The sequence below is a fragment of the Thunnus albacares genome, chromosome 15 (genome assembly GCF_914725855.1).
Source record: "Thunnus albacares chromosome 15, fThuAlb1.1, whole genome shotgun sequence".
NCBI lineage: Eukaryota > Metazoa > Chordata > Actinopteri > Scombriformes > Scombridae > Thunnus > Thunnus albacares.
In genome coordinates, this window is record NC_058120.1 from 26,999,899 (window position 1) to 27,019,092 (window position 19,194).

General features: G+C 38.3%; 1 protein-coding gene and 1 long non-coding RNA gene across 4 annotated transcripts; one reads left to right on the plus strand and one right to left on the minus strand.

Annotated features, from left to right (window-relative positions):
* Nucleotides 1-7,760: 7,760 nt before the first annotated feature.
* Nucleotides 7,761-16,604, minus strand: gphb5 (glycoprotein hormone subunit beta 5). 3 transcript variants are annotated; one of them, XM_044375266.1, is made up of 4 exons: nucleotides 16,545-16,604; nucleotides 12,185-12,239; nucleotides 11,894-12,092; nucleotides 7,761-9,353 (listed from the first exon to the last, which is right to left on the minus strand). In XM_044375266.1, the coding sequence occupies exons 2-4, from the start codon at nucleotides 12,211-12,213 to the stop codon at nucleotides 9,162-9,164; spliced, it is 420 nt and encodes a 139-aa protein (XP_044231201.1). In that variant the 5' UTR covers nucleotides 12,214-12,239; nucleotides 16,545-16,604; the 3' UTR covers nucleotides 7,761-9,161. The 3 variants fall into 3 exon arrangements, with proteins under 3 accessions (XP_044231201.1, XP_044231202.1, XP_044231204.1); XM_044375267.1 differs by having other exon boundaries at nucleotides 16,528-16,562; XM_044375269.1 differs by lacking the exon at nucleotides 16,545-16,604 and adding an exon at nucleotides 12,703-12,776.
* Nucleotides 12,020-13,634, plus strand: LOC122998381. The gene is made up of 2 exons (XR_006407417.1): nucleotides 12,020-12,098; nucleotides 12,208-13,634. It is a non-coding gene; the product is annotated as an uncharacterized LOC122998381 (long non-coding RNA).
* Nucleotides 16,605-19,194: the final 2,590 nt, after the last annotated feature.

Sequence of the window (19,194 nt, forward strand, 5' to 3'; positions counted from 1 at the left end):
TTATTTGTTTCCAGGAAGAAAAATAAACCATGTCAAATACCAGAGTGCAGGTCAGTTACATCACTATCTCAGTGTCTCTCCTCTGCTCTGCTGTGACGTCTATCAGTAGGTCTCAGTGAGGGGAGTCACATCCACCTGTTACATGACGCATATTTCCTAATTTGGACACCACTCCCGGAGTTGGGAGTGTTCCCCAGAGATAAAACTGAGCTACTGACACACGCTTCATGAACACTTATTGTAACACTTTAATTTTCTAAAATTAAGAGCGTAATAAAAACAAGATTTTTAAGCCTCTGTCCACTTTTATTTGAATACAAATACAAATACAAATAATTTTGCTGCCTCAACAAATACAGATACAAATACAAAGACTGGGCTCTCTGCACATCCTTAGTATAAATATTGTTCTGTTTTTTTTTCTTTCTGTAAAGCCCTTTGAACATTTCACAGATCAACAAGATGAACAAGGTATGGAAGGAAAGAAGGTGAGACATTAGGAAGTGTGAAATGACGATAAGATAGAAAGAATAGGGAAAGAAATAAAATGATAAAATAGAAGTAGAATGAATAAAGACAGAAAGTTATTACTGCTATTTATCAGCATCTCACAAGACGTCCTCCAAACTAAATATGTTGTTTGTAATTACCTTCAAAAATGACCCCTGTCAGCATTTCTGATCTTTCAGCTCTATCAGTCAGTCCCAGTCGTGTATCCTAGGAAGTACGTCCATATTGGATTTACAAAGCTCCCTCTAGAGCCGCAAAAGGCTTTAGAACTGTTCACATTGGTGACCCTCCCCAAGACCTGTAAACTCAGTGGAGTTCCCCTTTAATTATAGGCACAAGGAGCTACATGGTAGAGGTGAGAGAAGGTTTGGTTTTGGCACAGAAATGAATTGGTTAGTTAGAACAAGATCATGGTTTGGGTTGAAATTACATGCACATTTCCAGGTCTATATGTCTTATTCTGGGGCTCTACTGGAATATCTTTGCATGATTTACAGTTAAAAACTCCTTATTTATCTTCTACTGGTCCTTTATGCAGCCCCTCAGTTCAGCAACTGTCTGAAACAGGCTTTTTTTAGCTCCTGTCTCTTCAAAGACCCCCTCCCGCCTCTGGATGAGCCTGCTCTCTAGTAGTCGGACTGTGCTTCTTTTTCCTGTTCCTGTTCTTTACTGGAAATATAAAGAAAATCAGCAAAAAAAATCCCTAATGGATATAACCAAGTAAAGTACCAGTACCTGCAAATGTACTTTCCTCTGTTCAAAACCAACAATGAAACTGATAAATTATTACTTCCCATGTTTCTTTCCATGATTCCACAGCTCAATAAAAAAAAATGCTGTGTGCAGAATCATCTGCCAATGAAAGCAAGTTCATGAATCAGCCGTCGTTCACATCACCTCCATCATATTACATGTCAATGGCAATAAAGGTGATAATGATCTACAGTGGGGTACGTCCCTGGAGAAATCTCACCCAACTCAGCCGCTCTGCCACTCTCTCCATCGAAAGGAAGCTCCATCGTCCACACAGATCCTCCTCCTAGTGTCCCTGCAGGACTGACTGTATTATTCATAACCCCAGTTGGTATCTGTCAAGCTGTTTCAGAGGCAGCGGAAAGGGAAGTTGCCCTTAAGGTTTGACAGCAAAATCATCTCACCTGCCCTTAATCCCACCCTGCGGGTTATCAGTGAGAAGAGGTGGGAAACTGACCCAGTTTTAGTGACCTACACTTACAGTAGTAGTTTGAAAGAAAGAGCCTGAAAGATGTCAATTAGATGGATTTTAGGTATGTAATTGCCAGGTTGACACAGCAGTGTAGTGTCACCTCTAATACTGGTTTGTGACTAACATTTAAATCGAGAAAACTACATGTAAAGGCATGTAGTTTGGTTATTTTACTATCCAAAACAGGTTTTATGATCACAAACCACAACATAATTAGTTTGTTTCATTGCTGATTAGATTTCTGATTTGGAATTACAATATTTTAGCTTTTTTGACCACATTACCCCTTCAGAAAATCACAAAGGATCAACAGTTTGTTATAGTCTTCAGTTGAGGAACTCTCTACATATCTTCAGCAGTAGAATCGCTTTGTGGCAATGGGAGCCATCATTTTTCTGTGCTCTTTTTTTTCTTTTCTTATTCTCAAATTTCATGCAGTGTCAAGTTTGCACATATGCAACCAATGAGATGACAATCGTCAGCAACATAACCTTAAAGCAACTCATGATGGATAAAAAGGATGAGAAAGGTTTCATGCACCCAAACTCTTCTTGTCACCTTCTTAATTTTCTTTATCTCTGATAAAAGATCATCACTAGTGCTTTTTTGTGTTAAACTGTGTAAACTTGTTTCTGTATTAAATGAAGAACATCTCATCCTAACCTTAACAAAGGACTTCCAGTGCTTAAACATAACCATAAAAAGTTAAATATTGCTAAGTTAGATATTGTGCTGCAGGATCAGATATTTTGGTAGGAAAGAAAAGGTCACGGAACATTTCAATCATACATACAGTATCAACATTTTTGCAATTTGCCAAGTACGCTAATTAACAACATTTTCTCATTATGTTGAGAGTCATATATGAGTGTAATTTCTCAGAGAAGGGTTGTGCTCTGCCTCTAATCTCACTGATCATATAGAGAGCCTTACGCCTCCGAAGAGCTTTGCCTGACAAGTGTCTTTTTTGCCTCTAAGATATAAGGACTGTTCACTTCTTTTGCTTTGAGTGATTTTGCCACGTGGGGAAGAGGAACTCCACAAGAGTTGTGTTTGTGTCCACCTGACCAGCTGGTCACTAACTTTGCCTCTCTGCTGGTTGGTGCTGGGCAGGTAGTGTACAGAGTAGGGATATGCAGAGGGCCCAGTATTTGTATTTGTATCTGTATTTGTTGAGGCAGCAAAATTATTTGTATTTGTATTTGTATTCGAATAAAAGTGGAAAGAGGTTTAAAAATCCTGTTTTTGTTTTTATTACGCTTTTAATTTTAGAAAATTAAAGTGTTACAATAAATGTTCATGAAGTGCTCCCTTGGGAGTCTGTGTGTACAATATAAGTGTGTGGGCTTAGACAGAGGAAAGGGAACAACATGTTATGGAGAGTCCCTTGGGAGCACTTCACATGTGTCAGTAGTTCAGCTTTATCTCTGAGGAACACCCCCAAATCTGGGAGTGATGTCCACATTAGGAAATGTGCGTCATGTAGCAGGTGGATGTGACTCCCCTCGTTGAGACCTGCTGATAGACGTCAAAGCGGAGCAGAGGAGAGAGACTGAGATAGCGATGTAACCGACCTGTGCACTGGTATTTAACATGATTTTTTTTCTTCCTGAAAACAAATAATTTTTAAAATATTTGTATGAAACAAATATTTGTAAAAAAAAAAAAAAAAACACACACTATTTGTGCTTTGCTGAATAATGTATTTATATTCGGGCACACTCCTAGTGCAGAGCTTATTTACTGAAAACAGTTGAACCAGACAGGCTAAAAAGCTTCAAAAAGCTGCAGTATTGGGGAATAATTCTTTTCATCACCATCAACAACTCCTTTTACATTACATACAGTCTCTTGATTCATTTTTAATATTAAAATAGCTTTACACAATTAACAAACTAAGCTAGACGGTATATCATCTTGAATCCACAGCTGCTCAGGAGTTTCTGTTTCAAAATTCAGAGCATGAGGTGGAAAGTGACGTGTAATATCAAAAATCTCACCATCTAACAAAGAATTTGTCACAGTAACACAGTTATACACCCTCTGGGTTACCTTTTAAAAAAATAAGAATGGCTTGTTTCACCCTGAATAAAGGGCATCTGGCTGAGTCATTGTGTCTCCCTCTGAGCTCCCAGAGGAGGTTTCAGACCTCAGGTTAGGAATCTCCGTTGATGGTAAGAACCTCCTCCTCCGTCTCTGCCTCTGTGTTATAGTCCTCCTGCCAAGAGCTGTTCCAGCCACCACCAACCCCCTCAACCCCCCCCCCCCCCCCCCCCCCCCCCCCCCCCCCCCCCACAGCCGAAGGAGGAAGTGGTAATGTCAGGAATGATTAGGACAGCGGGAGTTGTTAGAGCAACTCTCCTGTCAGGGATGTTGAAGATAATAGAGGTCCCAGGAGAGCTAACCTCTCCTCTGTTTCTCCTTTTAACCTCTCCGTTCTCCCGCCTTAAAAGCCTCTGCAGCGATCACACAGACTGATGTTTGTTTATGCATGTTCCCGCCTTTAGTTACAGCTGTGTAATGTGGTGTTTTCAGCTTCTGCAGGACTGATGGCTGCAAATAATTGCTTTCATTCATAATCATTGCTAGTATTGCTATTGTTGTTGTTATTGTCCTTGGGTTATGTAAAATCCACTTAAAATGGAATTTTTCATTATTAATATTCTTCTTCTTCTTCTTCTTCTTCTTCTTCTTCTTATTATTATTATTATTATTATTATTATCATTACAATATTTTCATTTCATTAGCTGCATATATATGTACACATACATAATACACACATAATTTCATTTTTTGTTTTCTTTAGAGTTGTGTTGAATTATATTGAATCTCCCTGAATTTTGCTTGAATTCCAAATAAGCAAATGCAACATAAACTCTCCACATTCGACATATAATCTCACATATAAATGAAAATGCTCAACTGAAGTAATGTAAAATATAAGTGCAACATTTTAATTCAGCTCAAATCTGTAACAAATTAGCTAAACGCAGCATTCACGTTTGCATCATTTGTCGTCAGTTTGGGCTTCTACAAAAGGAAAAAAACCCTATATATGCTTTAATGTTTTTGGCTCATCGTAATATTAAAAAATGTTTACTTGTGTGCTCGCTAATGTGGCTTTAGTGAACCTAGAGACTACTCTGTAATTTAACCCTCCTGCTGTCTTCCCCATTGACAATGCAACTGTTGTCCTCCAGGGTCAATTTTGACTCGGGAGGACAAAAGTCCACAGATGTTATAAATTTTAATAAAACATCTAAAATTCAATGAAAGTAGAGATCATTACTTTTACTTGCAAAGTGTGTGGTATGGAACCATCCATGTGATTTTCAGGCAATTAGATGAAAGAAATCCATATTTCTGATATAAAAACATTTGAAAACAGGTCAAATTTGACCCAAGGACAACAGGAGGATTAAAAGGTCTTTACAAGAGTGACAAACAAGCATCCAGCCCTGAACTCATCTGATCCCTCCCTTTAACGTATGTATATAAGAGTGTTGTATGTCTGCTGTAACATGTGCTGTAAAAGAAGACAGTAAGCAGATGTAACTTTCGTCTCAATATAGGCCAGTCAAAATATATTTTTACGTTTCAGTTTCAGCCTCTAAAAATAGTCTAAAATCAACAACAAAGGATTCTTCTGTGCATTAAAGGGTACATTTCACTTACAGTCACTCACTGTGTTGAATGTGAAAGTCAACCTGTTAGTTTTACTTGACTCCTATTAGTCAACCAGGTATATATAATTAGCTTCTAAATATGGAGCAGAATCAATGACACCTAACGATTATCTTTGCGCTAATTGACACAGTGTCAGTCATGATGATAACACATCATCTCTTAGTGTCACTTAGATCTGACCTGACTGGAGCCAGAAGGTCACAAGTTTGGTCCATGTGAGGACAATTACTTTGTCACAATAAACCTCTAACCTCTTAATTAACTGACACTGAGTATGTCATATAAAATATATGAATGCAGTGATGAATTTGAAAGGAAGTATGTGATGAAAAGTGACAATTTCAAATGATATTCTATTTTTAATTTTTCTTTTTAATGCTTTGTTTAGGCCTGTCTGAGGTCTGGAAATGTACAATTTATAGCACAAAAACATTTTCTATGAGCTGCACGATGACATTTTAGTCTGTGTGTACAATATAAGTGTGTGGGCTTAGACAGAAGAAAGAAAAGACCTTTCGTCTTTCTAAAGGAGAAAGGGAACAACATGTTATGGAGAGTCCCTTGGGAGCACTTCACGTGTGTCAGTAGCTCAGCTTTATCTCTGAGGAACACCCTCAACTCCGGGAGTGATGTCCAAATTAGGAAATGTGCGTCATGTAGCAGGTGGATGTGACTCCTCTCGTTGAGACCTGCTGATAGACGTAACAGCGGAGCAGAGGAGAGAGACTGACATAGCAATGTGAGGGGTTTCAAATCAAGCTATATTAAATATGTTCACACCAAACACTGAGACCAGAGAGATGAGCAGACAACCAACGGGAGTTTATTTCATTTCACACACAAAACTCAGAAAATCACCAGTGCAGCAGCCCCTTTCAACTCACACCCAACCCCCCTTTATACCAAAGCAGACGTGACTTTTGGCACTTTTGTGAGTCAATGATCACTTGGATTTTGACCAATGATAGTAGGACATTTTTTAATTTTGTCTTTGCATGCTGTGTGCAAAGACTATTCCCAGATGTCTCCTGTTTGTCTGGCGGCCTGACATTTTTTGAGTGTGTATGATCGGCATAGGTCATCGCGACCTAGCAACAAGAGTATTTGCTTCTCTAGAGATTGTAACCGGACCTTTTGAAAACAACTCCTCATTTATCTCCTCTGGTTACCCAGCTGTTGTTTTAACATGAAGTGCTCTGCGCTCTGTGTATTAGTTGGCACAAACAACTCCTTATCAAACTTTTCTGGTTATGCAGCTGTTTATTTAACCTGAGGTGCTCTGTGTATTGTTTGGTACAATTCCACACGCTATCACGTTTCTTAGCTTCTACATTTTCTTTTTCTTCCTGAAAACAAATAATTTTAAAAATATTTGTATGAAACAAATATTCATAAAAAACCCTATTATTTGTGCTTTGCTGAGTAACGTATTTGTATTCGGGCACACCCCTAATCACAGCATTTTACAGACAGGTCTTGTGATGAGGACAGATCAAAATGTCTCTAATAGTAAAAAATTAAGACAAAAATGGGGAGAAAAATATAATTAAGTTGTTGACTATGCACCAGTAATAAAAAAAAAAGCTTCAAATTTTATTTTTAAAACAGATTTTCTCCAGATATTTTATTTTGCCCATGTTTTAACATTCAAAATTTTAAAAAATTGAGCCCAGACAGCAAAGTAAAGCCATCCAAAAATAAAATTAGATTCCTGCAGCAGTTGAAAGTGAAGCACGAGGATCTGCAGTGTGAACGAAGCCAAACAGATTTAGACAGAGGACCGGGGAGGGTTTTGTATCGTGGGAGGACTGTGTTCTGTTTCCCTCGGAGCGCCGGGGCTCAAACGCAGCCCCGGCAACCCCTCAGTGACATGTGAGCGATCGGACGTTACATAAACCCCGTTCTCCTTGGGAATCATACAAATAACAACATTTAGTAAGGGCTGTTTTTCTGCCCCACTCCTGATGACTAACCAGCAGGAAGTTTGGCCTCAGAGCTCAGGTCGGTTAATTAAGCACTAACGAGCGGTCACATCACTATGCAACCACCAAAGTCTGATTATTCTAGGCTAATTATTAATTATGTCAATTACTGCAATTGCAAACCTTACAATGATTGCCTTTTAAGAAAAAGTTATAGATTGAGAAAAGCTGCTGAGAAAAGCTACTGTGGTGATATAGTCTGTGGTACAATATAATATGTGATCATATTATTATATTAGGATGATAAATGGAAGGTCTGGGAAATACTACTAGCAGAATTCTGCATCCCTACTTTGACTTGCCTACAGAGCTTTTTAAAAGGAAACACACATTTCTAGAGGAGAAAAAACACAGTATTTTAATGAGGAAATGGTTTGACTAAAATGATGATTTTAGATCAAATATGTGCATTTACAGTAGGTGTAAGAGTGGACTTGACTTAAATGATCTATTTGGAATATAATGTAGGTTAGAGATGCACTCACAATTGTACAGATGAAACAGACATTTATTGTTATTAAAGCAAAGATAGAAAATAAAAATGACAAAAAAAATCATAAAATATTAAAAGATAGCAATTACAGTATGAATTACCCAAACATTTCCACTGAATACCTAATGAATTCTTATTGGCAGTTTACAGAGTAGAGCATCTGGATTACATTATAAGCAGATCAGGAAACTACAATAAACATTTCTATAAAGACAGATAGTTTCAAAATTACATTTACCATCAATATTTGGTTCAGAAACAAGATGATCGCCTACTTAACAAACTGGTTGTAGAGTACAAAAATGATGGCTTGGGTTAGTTTTATGTATTTAATATGTCTGTTATATAACCTTTTCTAGAGACAGAAATCATTTGAATGATTAATAGACAGTGCCAAAGAGCCACCCTCTTAATTTAAAGATTATGGCTGGTGATTTTCTATATTTTTCTTATTGTCAGCAAATCTCACATTTTCAGTCTCTGGAGAGTAGTTCTGTGTAAGCTAGCTTGTTGTGCTACATATCATAACCTCTTGAGTTTATATAAAAGTTATTTACAATGTACAATGTAGTACAAAGTCTATAGATTGTGATATGAAGTGAAGCACTATAAACGTAACCGCGTTCCTGCACATGCTCAGTTGCGTCTGCCTTACACGGAACTACTCTCCGGAGACTTAAAACCTGATCGCTGTTATTAGTTGTCTTTGGAGCCGTTTCTTAACAAACTAATGATGTGACTCACTGATGTGTTTTTAATAGTTCTGGAGGTGGAAAGTGGAGGTCTCTACAACACAGAGGGATAAGATATATCAAGCTATGGATGGACACTTCTTAGTAGATCGATTCTTTGTTGGTTTGGCTCTGCATGAAATTTGTTGACAATAAGAAAAATATACAAAATCGCCAGATGTCTCCTTTGAAGGCAAACCTAAATGGCAAAATCCAAATTCCAGTCAAGGAATAAGTATGCTATTTGAGCTGAGTGCGATTGACTTTGTTAACTTTAAAATAGTATAATAGTAGAATTATGGATTTTTCTCATGCCATGAGTTACTTTATTAACCCGTTTATTCTCAGTCTCAGATCAGATCCTTTTTACATTGATCAGTTTTACTTAACAAGCAAATTTGCTTCTATGGCTCACTCACTGACATTTCACCCATTCATAGATCTAAATTTACATTTCTCTGATTCCCTGGAAGTAATAAAAGCAACAAAAAAAAAAAAGTGAAAGCTTTAAAAGTGCGTGGCCAGATTAGTTTTACACAGAGGTGATACACTCAGTGGTGCTGGTCAGACAGACTCCACAGTCACATCTCAGAGCCACAGGATAGGTGTACATCGGGTCAACGTTCGGCAGGCAGTTGGGAAGTTTCACGGTGACCATACGAGTCTCGTTGTACGTACAAACCCGCTGGTAGGACTCAATGAAGGGAGGGTCCACAACGGGCTTCTGGAAACACAAACAGAGAAAAAAAAATCTTATTTAATTTTTCTCCTGAGATGTTTTCTCATCTGATATAGGTGATTAATATGGAAATATCTGATTTATATCTGATTACTCTTGGAGTTCTGCTCTGACTCAGGTCTCAGGTGTAAAACTCTTTGGTGGCCATATTGGATTTCTTCAGCTCAAGAGAAACAAGCTTTTTTTTTTTTCTAAATATACAACTTGGCTCTCTTTGTGCTAATTTTCATAAACAGTTGGTCTTTTAATCACTTCAGAAATGTGCTATGTGATGTCAGATTTTCAGCTCTAGTCAACACATTTGTTCAGCTAATTCCTCTCTAGCTTGAGTTTGGTAGCTAACGGAGAAAACAACTTGGCAACACGAGTGTAAGATTTAAACATCCTGATCAAGACCTTATGGCGAAACAAGATGGCGAAATACAGAAGATTCTTCAAGTAAAAGTTGTTTTTTCCTTTGTTAGTTGAGCATCTTATGAGCCGTTGAAGTACCAACATTTACATTTTACATTGCTTTGATAAATTTGCATCCTGGCAAATTATCTGGGCATCGAAGCTGGTTGAGTATAATTTATTTACCATTTCATACTAAAGCAGTTCAAATGCTTTACATGATAATAAAATAATAAAACAAGAGGCAAATATGTGCTTACACACACACATCTATACAAGCACAAGAAATGTACATTCATACGCATATATACACACATTCATACATACATCAAGAATACTTAACTGAATTACAAGTAAACTATTTGATTTGATAGATTGAGAATAAAAAATTCTAACATTTTAATTCATATATTAATATATGTATCTGTATGCTGGACTGCCATCATAAAAATGGCGCCTTTACTGTGTTTGGAGGAGCTCAGATTTTTAAAGTTGCACTTATCTTACCTATTTGTGTATCATGAAGGCTTGTCATTTATTACATTAGTTTGTTCTTTTCTTCTTCTTCTCTTTTAAGCGCCACATTTCTACCATTTAAAGCAAATACTGAAACACGTTACAGCTCGTTGCAGTTGGCAAAAACGTACCCTTGTGTTTGTGTGCATGTACATACAAGCAATACATGGAACTGCTCCTCGAAACATCACTCACAGCACCAGCAGTGGTCACAATGTGCTACCTTAAATGACTTTTTTTCAAGCGACAAATCTAGCTGTCACAGTAAGCTAACGTGGAAACAAATCCACCTTATTAGAGTTCTCATTTTTAATAAATTCTTTTTCTCAGCTCGTCACTATTTCCACATAACTAATTTTTCCCGGCGAACCTCCGTTTTTTCTGCAATCAAGCCGTGTTTGACTGGAGATTTATGACACATCTGCAAAGCCTCTGTTAATTGCTTGTAGTGCTGCTGTTCCAGGAATTTAATCTTATTCTGCTGTTGCGGTAATTAAAAGTTTCTCCGGATCAGAACTTCAGCTGAATGCACAGAAGGAAAAAAAAATAAATGTAAATCCTAAAGCTAAGTAGTTGCAATTAGAGACTGTGTCATGTGACCTTAAGGTCTCAGATTTGACCCCTAACCCTTTAACTGTCTGACCTACAGACTTTCCCTAAAGCAAGACATTGACTCCCTCTGCTGAGTTCTGACCTCCCTGTGGGGTAGAGCAAACAAAAAGATGAATCTCCTCCCCCGGGGGGGTGGGCGGGTGGGGGGGGGGGGATCCAAAGAGTATCGCAAACCAAAGCCCGAGGCCTCCTGCGTACACACACACACACCAGCTACACTGCAATAATGAAGCAGAGAGAATCATGAGCTTCCTAATGCCTCTTGTCACTGAATACAATGTACCAGATGAAACTTCAGATTTCACTGCATTTTTTTGTAATCAGTATCCGGCGATTTATGAAATCCAATTGTGTCTTTTATGCACTTGAGGCATTGTTAAGGAAACCGCTGCTGTCACTTCAATCTCTGGATTCCACGCTGCTTTCCATTCTTGCAGAACGTTAACTCAATTTCGGTGCATGCCCGCTCTGAAAGCCTTCTGCAAGCCTCCACCCGCATGCAAGATTTACACTTCAGTCAGTGTCTCATTACTGGGTGACAAAGCTTAGATCTTACTGGGGTATTATAAACACAGAATATATTTTTCTTTGACACCGTATGTATATATATCCATCTCTCTGTCAGTCTATCTATTGTGTCTGTGCAGCAGCCTGTACTCGCAGCCGACCTTGCACTGACCTCACTGTGGAGGGAGGAAAGTGAAAACAAATTTTCTCCATGGGGATCACCGATCTCTGTATCTACAGTATTTGTCTCCCTGTCTGACTGTCTCTTCCTCTGTCTCTCTGCATTTGGCCGTCCGACTGACTGAATCTGTATCTAATCCTTCTTCCTCTTCTTCTTCTTCTTCTTCTTCAAATAAAAGCTGATGCAAACAGCAGACTAATTTCTTTTGTGTAAAGTTGTCAGCTTTGCTTACGTCACCTCCCGGTATAATCACATTTACACTCCTCTCCTCTCCTCTGAATGTGTGTGTTTGTGTACAGTACAATAGCTGCCTCACCTCCCAAGTCTCACAGCGCCCCCAGCAGGCATCGGTGGTGATGTGCAGGCCCTTGCAGCCTGGCTTCTTGGCCAGGAAGGTGAACTCCCGGACGGCACAACCGATGAAACGCCTCAGGTTGACGGCTGACGCCCGGTGGAGGGAGTCTGGTTGTAGAGAGATCCAGAGCAGAAAGCAGCACAGTAGCGGTCCAGGTCTCCTGAAGGTGAGAAACAGAGAAACAGAACATAAGTGGCTTTTTTTTATGTCTTGTGTGTTCAGATTTAAAGGATAAAAGTTGAATTCACTCACCATTGTGTTTTCCTCCTCTGCAGGGTCATCTTAACTGTGACTCACCGTCGTCGTCCTGCAGCCAAACACAGGAATTAAAGCCGCTAATGTTGAAAACACACTTAAATACAACGAAACGCTTAAGTTTAAGCAGGTTTTTGCTGCCTAACAAGAAGTTACTCTCACTGTTTTAGCACCCAGACCTGTAGTATCTGCTCTGAAGTTATTCTTTGGCAGTACTTGTCACCGTACGCTCCTCAGACCCAACCCGCCTGCTAATGGATTTGAAAGTACAAGCTGGGGCTTTTTATCATCCTGTGTCCTGCCAATCAGAGGCTGAAGTCCTCACCTCAGTCTCTCTTCTTTCTGACATCATAAATCCCCCGGAGGGCCCTTCCATCCACCTGTTGCTGCCCATCTAGTTCAAGCCAGCCAGCTTGTTCCCACTCCATTAGCTTGATTAAGGAAAGAGTCTGCCCTTTTGTTCATAGTCACCCACACGGAAAAAGGAGAACAACATACTCAAACACAGCACCTACCTGTGTCTACTCTCACTCATCCAAGCTCACTTAGCAGGCTCCAGAGACAGACCCGGCTCCTGTTCTTACATGCCCTGAGCTCTGACACTGTGCTGTTTGCCCTCTATTCATCCACTTTTACTCATGCCTTTCTTTGTTGTCGTTTGACATTTCAACATGACATTTCCTCACACACACAAAGAGAGAAAGCTGGATATTACTCAAGCCTCACCACATGGATCGCTCACTGGGACACACACACACACACACACACAGGAAGGATGCATCAGCCCTGGCAGGAAACAATGACAGACGGAGGAGAAAGAGACAGAGACATGTGAAGAAGAGGGAAGAATTGATTTGGGTGAGTAAATGCCTCATCAAGAAATTACCATCATGAGAGGCCCCTGCGGGCAGCGTGTGGAGCCGAGCAGAGCAGAACTGCTCTCGAGTAGTTTGGGAAATGAATCTTTTCAAAGTAAAGTTGAAAGTTGAGGCCAAGCAATTAAAGTTAGATTAGAGAAAACATTGAAGAGGATGAGTCAGGGACAGGTTAACACTCCTCTCAGACACTCTGTCCTCCTCGCTGTCAGAGAGAATTACCCATCTGGAGGCTATTATTGAACAATGTGCATGGTGTGGAATAACAAAATGCATGAAATTGGATAACAGAAGTGATTACAAAGAGGTTAATTGTAATCCAGTACAGAGGGAGTAAGCCTGGATTTCCACAATCCGGCTTTTTGAATTGCAAATGAAAGGTTTTAGCTTAATATCTTTGGGGGGAAATTCATCTTCTTCATTTAACCCGTCCTGATTATAATGAAAGAAATGATGAGGCCTCACTGCAGCGACCAGGAAGCACGTCTTAGGTCTGAGGACAAACTTTCATAATCGAGGCCGGACAACCACAATCAACAAAGAGTTCATAAAAACAGTTACAAGATATTATTTAAGAAAAAAAAAAATCAGATACTAAAGCTTTCAAACCTCCAAGGGGAATGAAAGACTCAATGAGTAGTACCTGAAGCCAGTTCTGCCTAGATTAGCGTGTACATGTGAGATATCTGAGGATAAATATATTTACTGCAGGCAAAATATGTAGAAATTGATCATCTAATAAAGAAAGTTTTAAAGTTTTCCTCATATGAATAAAGACTTAACCTTTAACTCTGTAGGGTTTGGTCACAAGTCCGGTTTAACATGATGTTGTACTGACCTCTGCTGATCACTTGTAGTATTGATACTTTCCAAAAACCTGTGAACACACCCCTTGACTTTTATTCTAAGATATGATCCAAGTTTATTGAAGATTATTTTTTGCTCTTTATGTCATTCTAGTTGCGTATATGTTGTTTTTACTCAGATCCCTGCTTGAATTCTTGAATGCTTTATGTTTTACTGGAACATTTTTCTTGTCTGTTTTTACTGTGTGTCAACCAATAAAACAGTGAATATGGACAACCTTGTAGTGGAATAAAAAACAACTATTTTTAATGCACAAGCTACCTCTGGTGATGACTTATACTGAGTACTGGTCTTTCATTTACTTTTGTCCTTCCTTTATCCGCTGTCTTACCTTTATTTGTCACCATTTTCTTACTGTAATTGATATTATTGACAAATTAAGATGTCAATAATAAATAAATGTTTTGCAGATGTAATTTGTCTGGACACTAGTGACCTGACTAGTGAGCCTGAGTGACCTTTGACCTCTGTGTCGTGTCATCCGATGTGATCCGCAGGGAATCGTACTGTATGGATAGAAGGTGTTTTAACTTGCTCTGTGGTTTTACATCAGCGTAGATGTGCACCAGCATAAACAAACCTTTCATTGTGACAAAGACCTGCTCATAATTGGGTGGAACTCTTTTTTTTTAAATGCATTAATTAAAATAATTAATCACACAGTAAAGTCGTGGCCATATAGAGGGAATGACATTCAGCGATGGGCGATACCACAGTGTAAAAATACTGTTATGAGTAAAAGTTCTGTATTAAAGATTTTACTTAAGTAAAAGTATTAACATATTAGAATATAATTAAAGTACCAAAGGTAAAAGTTACTATAATGATGCAGCTGTTAAAGGCAGGACCCATTTTAACTACTTCAAATACTGCTGGGTAGCTTAATCTATAATAACACATCATAATTTATTCATTTATTATATTCTGTATTAATAATTTAAAGCAAAGTAACTATTGTATTTCAATAAAGTCAGGTTTACTGCTTCCCTGAGGACAAAAGACTCTGTTTGCTGTGAGACTGAAGATAAAGTCCATGTTATATTTTATTGCTCATTATATGATGCTTTAAGGGCAACACGATTACTGTATTTTGGTGTTTTTAAAGTCCATGTTGGCTGGACACTTGTATGTGCAGTTCATCTTCAAAACCTACACAAAGGATGACTTTCTCATAACATTTGATAAATTCAAGCGTGTGCTCCTGGCGATGACTGTACGCTGTCTGTGTTTGTATGTGCGTGATGTCTGTACATGTTCTTGAATGTGTCCTTTATGGTTTTCTTGTTCTCTTTTCTTTGTGTGCCAATGTCGATGTAAAGTACTTTGTGACCTGTGTTAAAAAAGTGCTATATAAATAAAGTTTTACTTATTTACTTACAAAATTTGGACATTTTGAGAAAGTTGTCCTTGAACAAACGGGATAATGTTGGTTGTAACATTTTGAATCATGTGAAGTTGTTCAGTACTTGGTTTCAGTGGTGCACAAATAAAAAAGGCCACAGTTTACTGTTTATTGTCATCAGGTAAACAGGACGAAACACATTTTGATGATTTATCGTTGTTGGTGGCAACTGCTGCACATCGGTTCAGCATCTGCAGTAGTTTTTATAATTTCAGCAGTCAGTTAGAAAACTGACTGATCAGCATGTTTTCATCGTTTTATTTATTTAATTTATGTAAAAATCTTGATCATACTGAAGCTAAGTGATGTATTAGTTGTTATGTTTAATAAGCCGTCATGCTGGTGGAGAGTAAGATGTCTGATCCTCAAATACTTGGTTAAACTGATTCTCAGTAAAACTAGACTTTCCTACAATAACCTTGCTTATCAATATTTATAAAGCTGGCTTTACTTGAACACACATCTTCAAATACTATTTCGTGGGGACTTTATTTTCTTTTCTGTTAGTTTATGGGATCTTAAGTCTACCTCAGTTATGTAGAGAAGCTTATAAGAAATCTTGGCTTCCACTGAAGGCTTTCAAATTTACAAAAGACACATTCAGCAAAAAAATCATAAACAAAAAAAGATACTCAGTTCTATTCCAGTACAGATGACACGTCACAGAAATGGTGACAAATTGGCACAGAGTGTGGCACATAAATTACACAAATCCGGCAGTTACACCTGTATAAAAGGAGGAACACAAACATATCGACCACACTGCCTGCAGTGGTTGTCTCAGCGTCTCCATCTGATAAGATTTTTGCTTTTAGATATTTTATTACAGAAAGTTTATGAAACCCAGGACCAAAATAGTCAAACATTCTGTCATTGTGTTACTTATGGATTGAATTATAACGAAAATAAATCATTGCCCTTTTTGCTGGAGACCCCCTGGAACCTCCTCAAGGACCCCGGGGGATCCCCGGACCCCACTTTGAGAATTCTATTTCGGTTCACAGAGGAAGCAACATTCGTTCTGCTTTATACACATAAACAGCAAAACAGAAATAATCATGTTTGATGAAGAATTAACGGAAAACTGCTCTGCACGTGTGAACAACAAACCAAAACAATCGCTGTTTTATATAAGTGCATCAAACAACATTAAACTTCTATTTTACAGCATTATGAACTAATATAAGATCGCCTACTTGTTAAACGCTCTCACCGTTGAAACCAGTGGCCGCCCAGTAAAAAGTAGCGCGTTATGTTGGACTTCCGGTATTTTCCCTGCGCTCCCTGACCAGCAGACACACCGCTCCAACCCCCTCCACCCACCGTCCACCCTCCACCCCCGCTGTCCAGAGTAAGCATCCCCGCCGGGGTCGGACTTCATCCACATGGACTTTTGTTTTTAGATATCATGATTTGACCATTTGGTTACATTTATATCATACATCTCAATGTTTGTGAATGAATTAGAGGGGTTGCCTGGCCCTGGATCTGTCCCAGACTGAGCTGACATTAAACATGTCGAGGCTGGACCTTTAACCCAGGTGACAGCCACCAGTGCCAAACTGAGGAGTGGGCGTGTGTGTGTTGAACCCTGACTGGTTTCTATATTTAGTGTCCCAGTGAGTTTCCTGCTCGGCCCCCGGTATGGCTCTGGCTTCTCCGGTGACACCCGGTCCGTCCTGGAGCTCTGCAGACTCCAGATCTGTCAAGCTGCGCTTCAGGTTTCATCTCCACCAACTAGTGTTCACTTCAACTGAGCAAGATCTGTTCTTACATACCGAGGATCATTATTATCTGGACCTGCATCTTCACTGTATCCTGCATCTTCAATAAAAACTATCGACTTCTGCTGCATGTGAGTACAATCCACGTTTTAAATGGTTTTTTTTTTATTAATCAGAAACGTCATAATAACGGACTGTAATTGATCCCAGGTATCAGGTTTCCTCTGCAGCGTGTGTTTTGTAATTGCAGCTATAACTGCGGGGCAACCGCTTGTTATCTGCTGTATTAAAAAGTCCTCTGCTCTTCCTCAAGGACTAATTATACGGCTCGGATGAGCTGGTCTGAAAGCAGCCGTACACACACGTGTTCACTGCTGCTATTTTTGGGCCCTGACAGATTCATAACACGGACACTATCTCACATTCCTGCAGTCAACGGTGCACTGCACTTTGTAGCGGTTATAAATTATTGTATGATGTAGTAATAGATTATTTGTGATATGTTTCATTTTACTTTATAAAAGGTGAAACGTTTGTTGGTGGTAAATCGACTCCTGTCATTACATTAGTCAGCAGTCAATTAATCAATTCTATAAAATGTCTGAAAATGGTGAAAAATGTCGATCAGTGTTTCCTAAAGTCCAATATAACGTCTTCAGACGTGGACAAAACGTTGTTTTGTTCACAACAGAAAAATATTCAGTTAACTGTAAGAAAAGATTTAAAAAAAAAAAAAAAAAAACATGAAATATTCACATTTAAGAAGCTGAAATGAAATAATTTTTGTATTTTTCCTTTAAAAAAATGACTCAAAATGATTAATCAATGAATCGAAAATGTTTAAATTAATTTAGTATTTGACAAATAATTGATAAATCAACTATTCATTGCAGTTTTAGGATAATTATAACATCATCATCTCTATCATTATAATAAAACTATAGCAATGTGGTCTCATCATCAGCACTAATTACTGTATTGACATTTTATTACATTTCATTTAATACACAGTCATTTAATATTTGTGTTTAGAGCTGATTTGACTTAGTTTATCGGCAGAAAAATAATTAGAGCTGCAACAATTAGTTGATTAATCGATTAGTTGATCAACAGAAAATTAATCTGCAACTATGTGTAACATTTGCTGGTTGCAGTGGTGAGAATTTGAAGCTTTTCTGTGTCAAACGTGATAATAAACTGAATGTTTGGACTGTTGATCCGACAAAACAAAACATTTGAAGACGTCACCTTTGTCTTTAAGAAATGATAACAGGCAGTTTTCACTGTTCTCTGTCATTTTATAGACATGCGTGTGACTAATCGGCAGATAAATCCATAATGAAAATAAGTAACTGAGTTTCCTGTTTCTCAGTTTTGAAGATTTGATGTTTTTCTTTGTCTCATGTGACAGTAAACTCAATATCTTTAGCTCACTTTAGTCATTTTTAGTCACTTTTATTGGCCTAAATTAATCTTGAAAACAAGCAGCAGAATGATTGATTATAAAAATGATTGTTAGTTGCAGTCGTATCTGTGTTATGATGGATGTGTTGACTTCGTATAGTCACCTTAAACCCATATTCAGGTTTGGAGATGTGCAGAATAATCACCGTTTAAGGCTGATAATGAAAATAAATAAATTCAGTCACTTTGTATTTGATTAAAACTGAGACTCTTAATGACGACACTTGTTAAAATACATGATTATCATATAAATATGTGCACACTGTTGAGTGTTCAGTGGTTGTGATGGTAGATGGCAGCATGCTGTTTAACTAGTGTCTCTCCTATAATAAGCAGAGCTGCTGGCTGTGATATTTATACAGACTCTATGACACTAATGTGTCCCTGTGTGAGTTTGTTTGTGACAGTTTTGCTCGCAGGTTTATTTTCAGGCTCTAATGTGTTCAAACTCATCACACTCTCAAGTGATTTTTTTGGACAGAAAACTGCTGATTGGTACTGTTGCACTTTACAGAACTGTTTATTATCAGGCTGTACTGTCCCACTACTATTAGTCCATCACAGCTCATATTCATTACTTCAGCGCTGTCACAACGTTAGACAGAGGAGCATCTGGAGAATATTCAAATTGCTGAAGCTGTATATGCATCAAAATCTTCTCTGATGTTTCTTGGT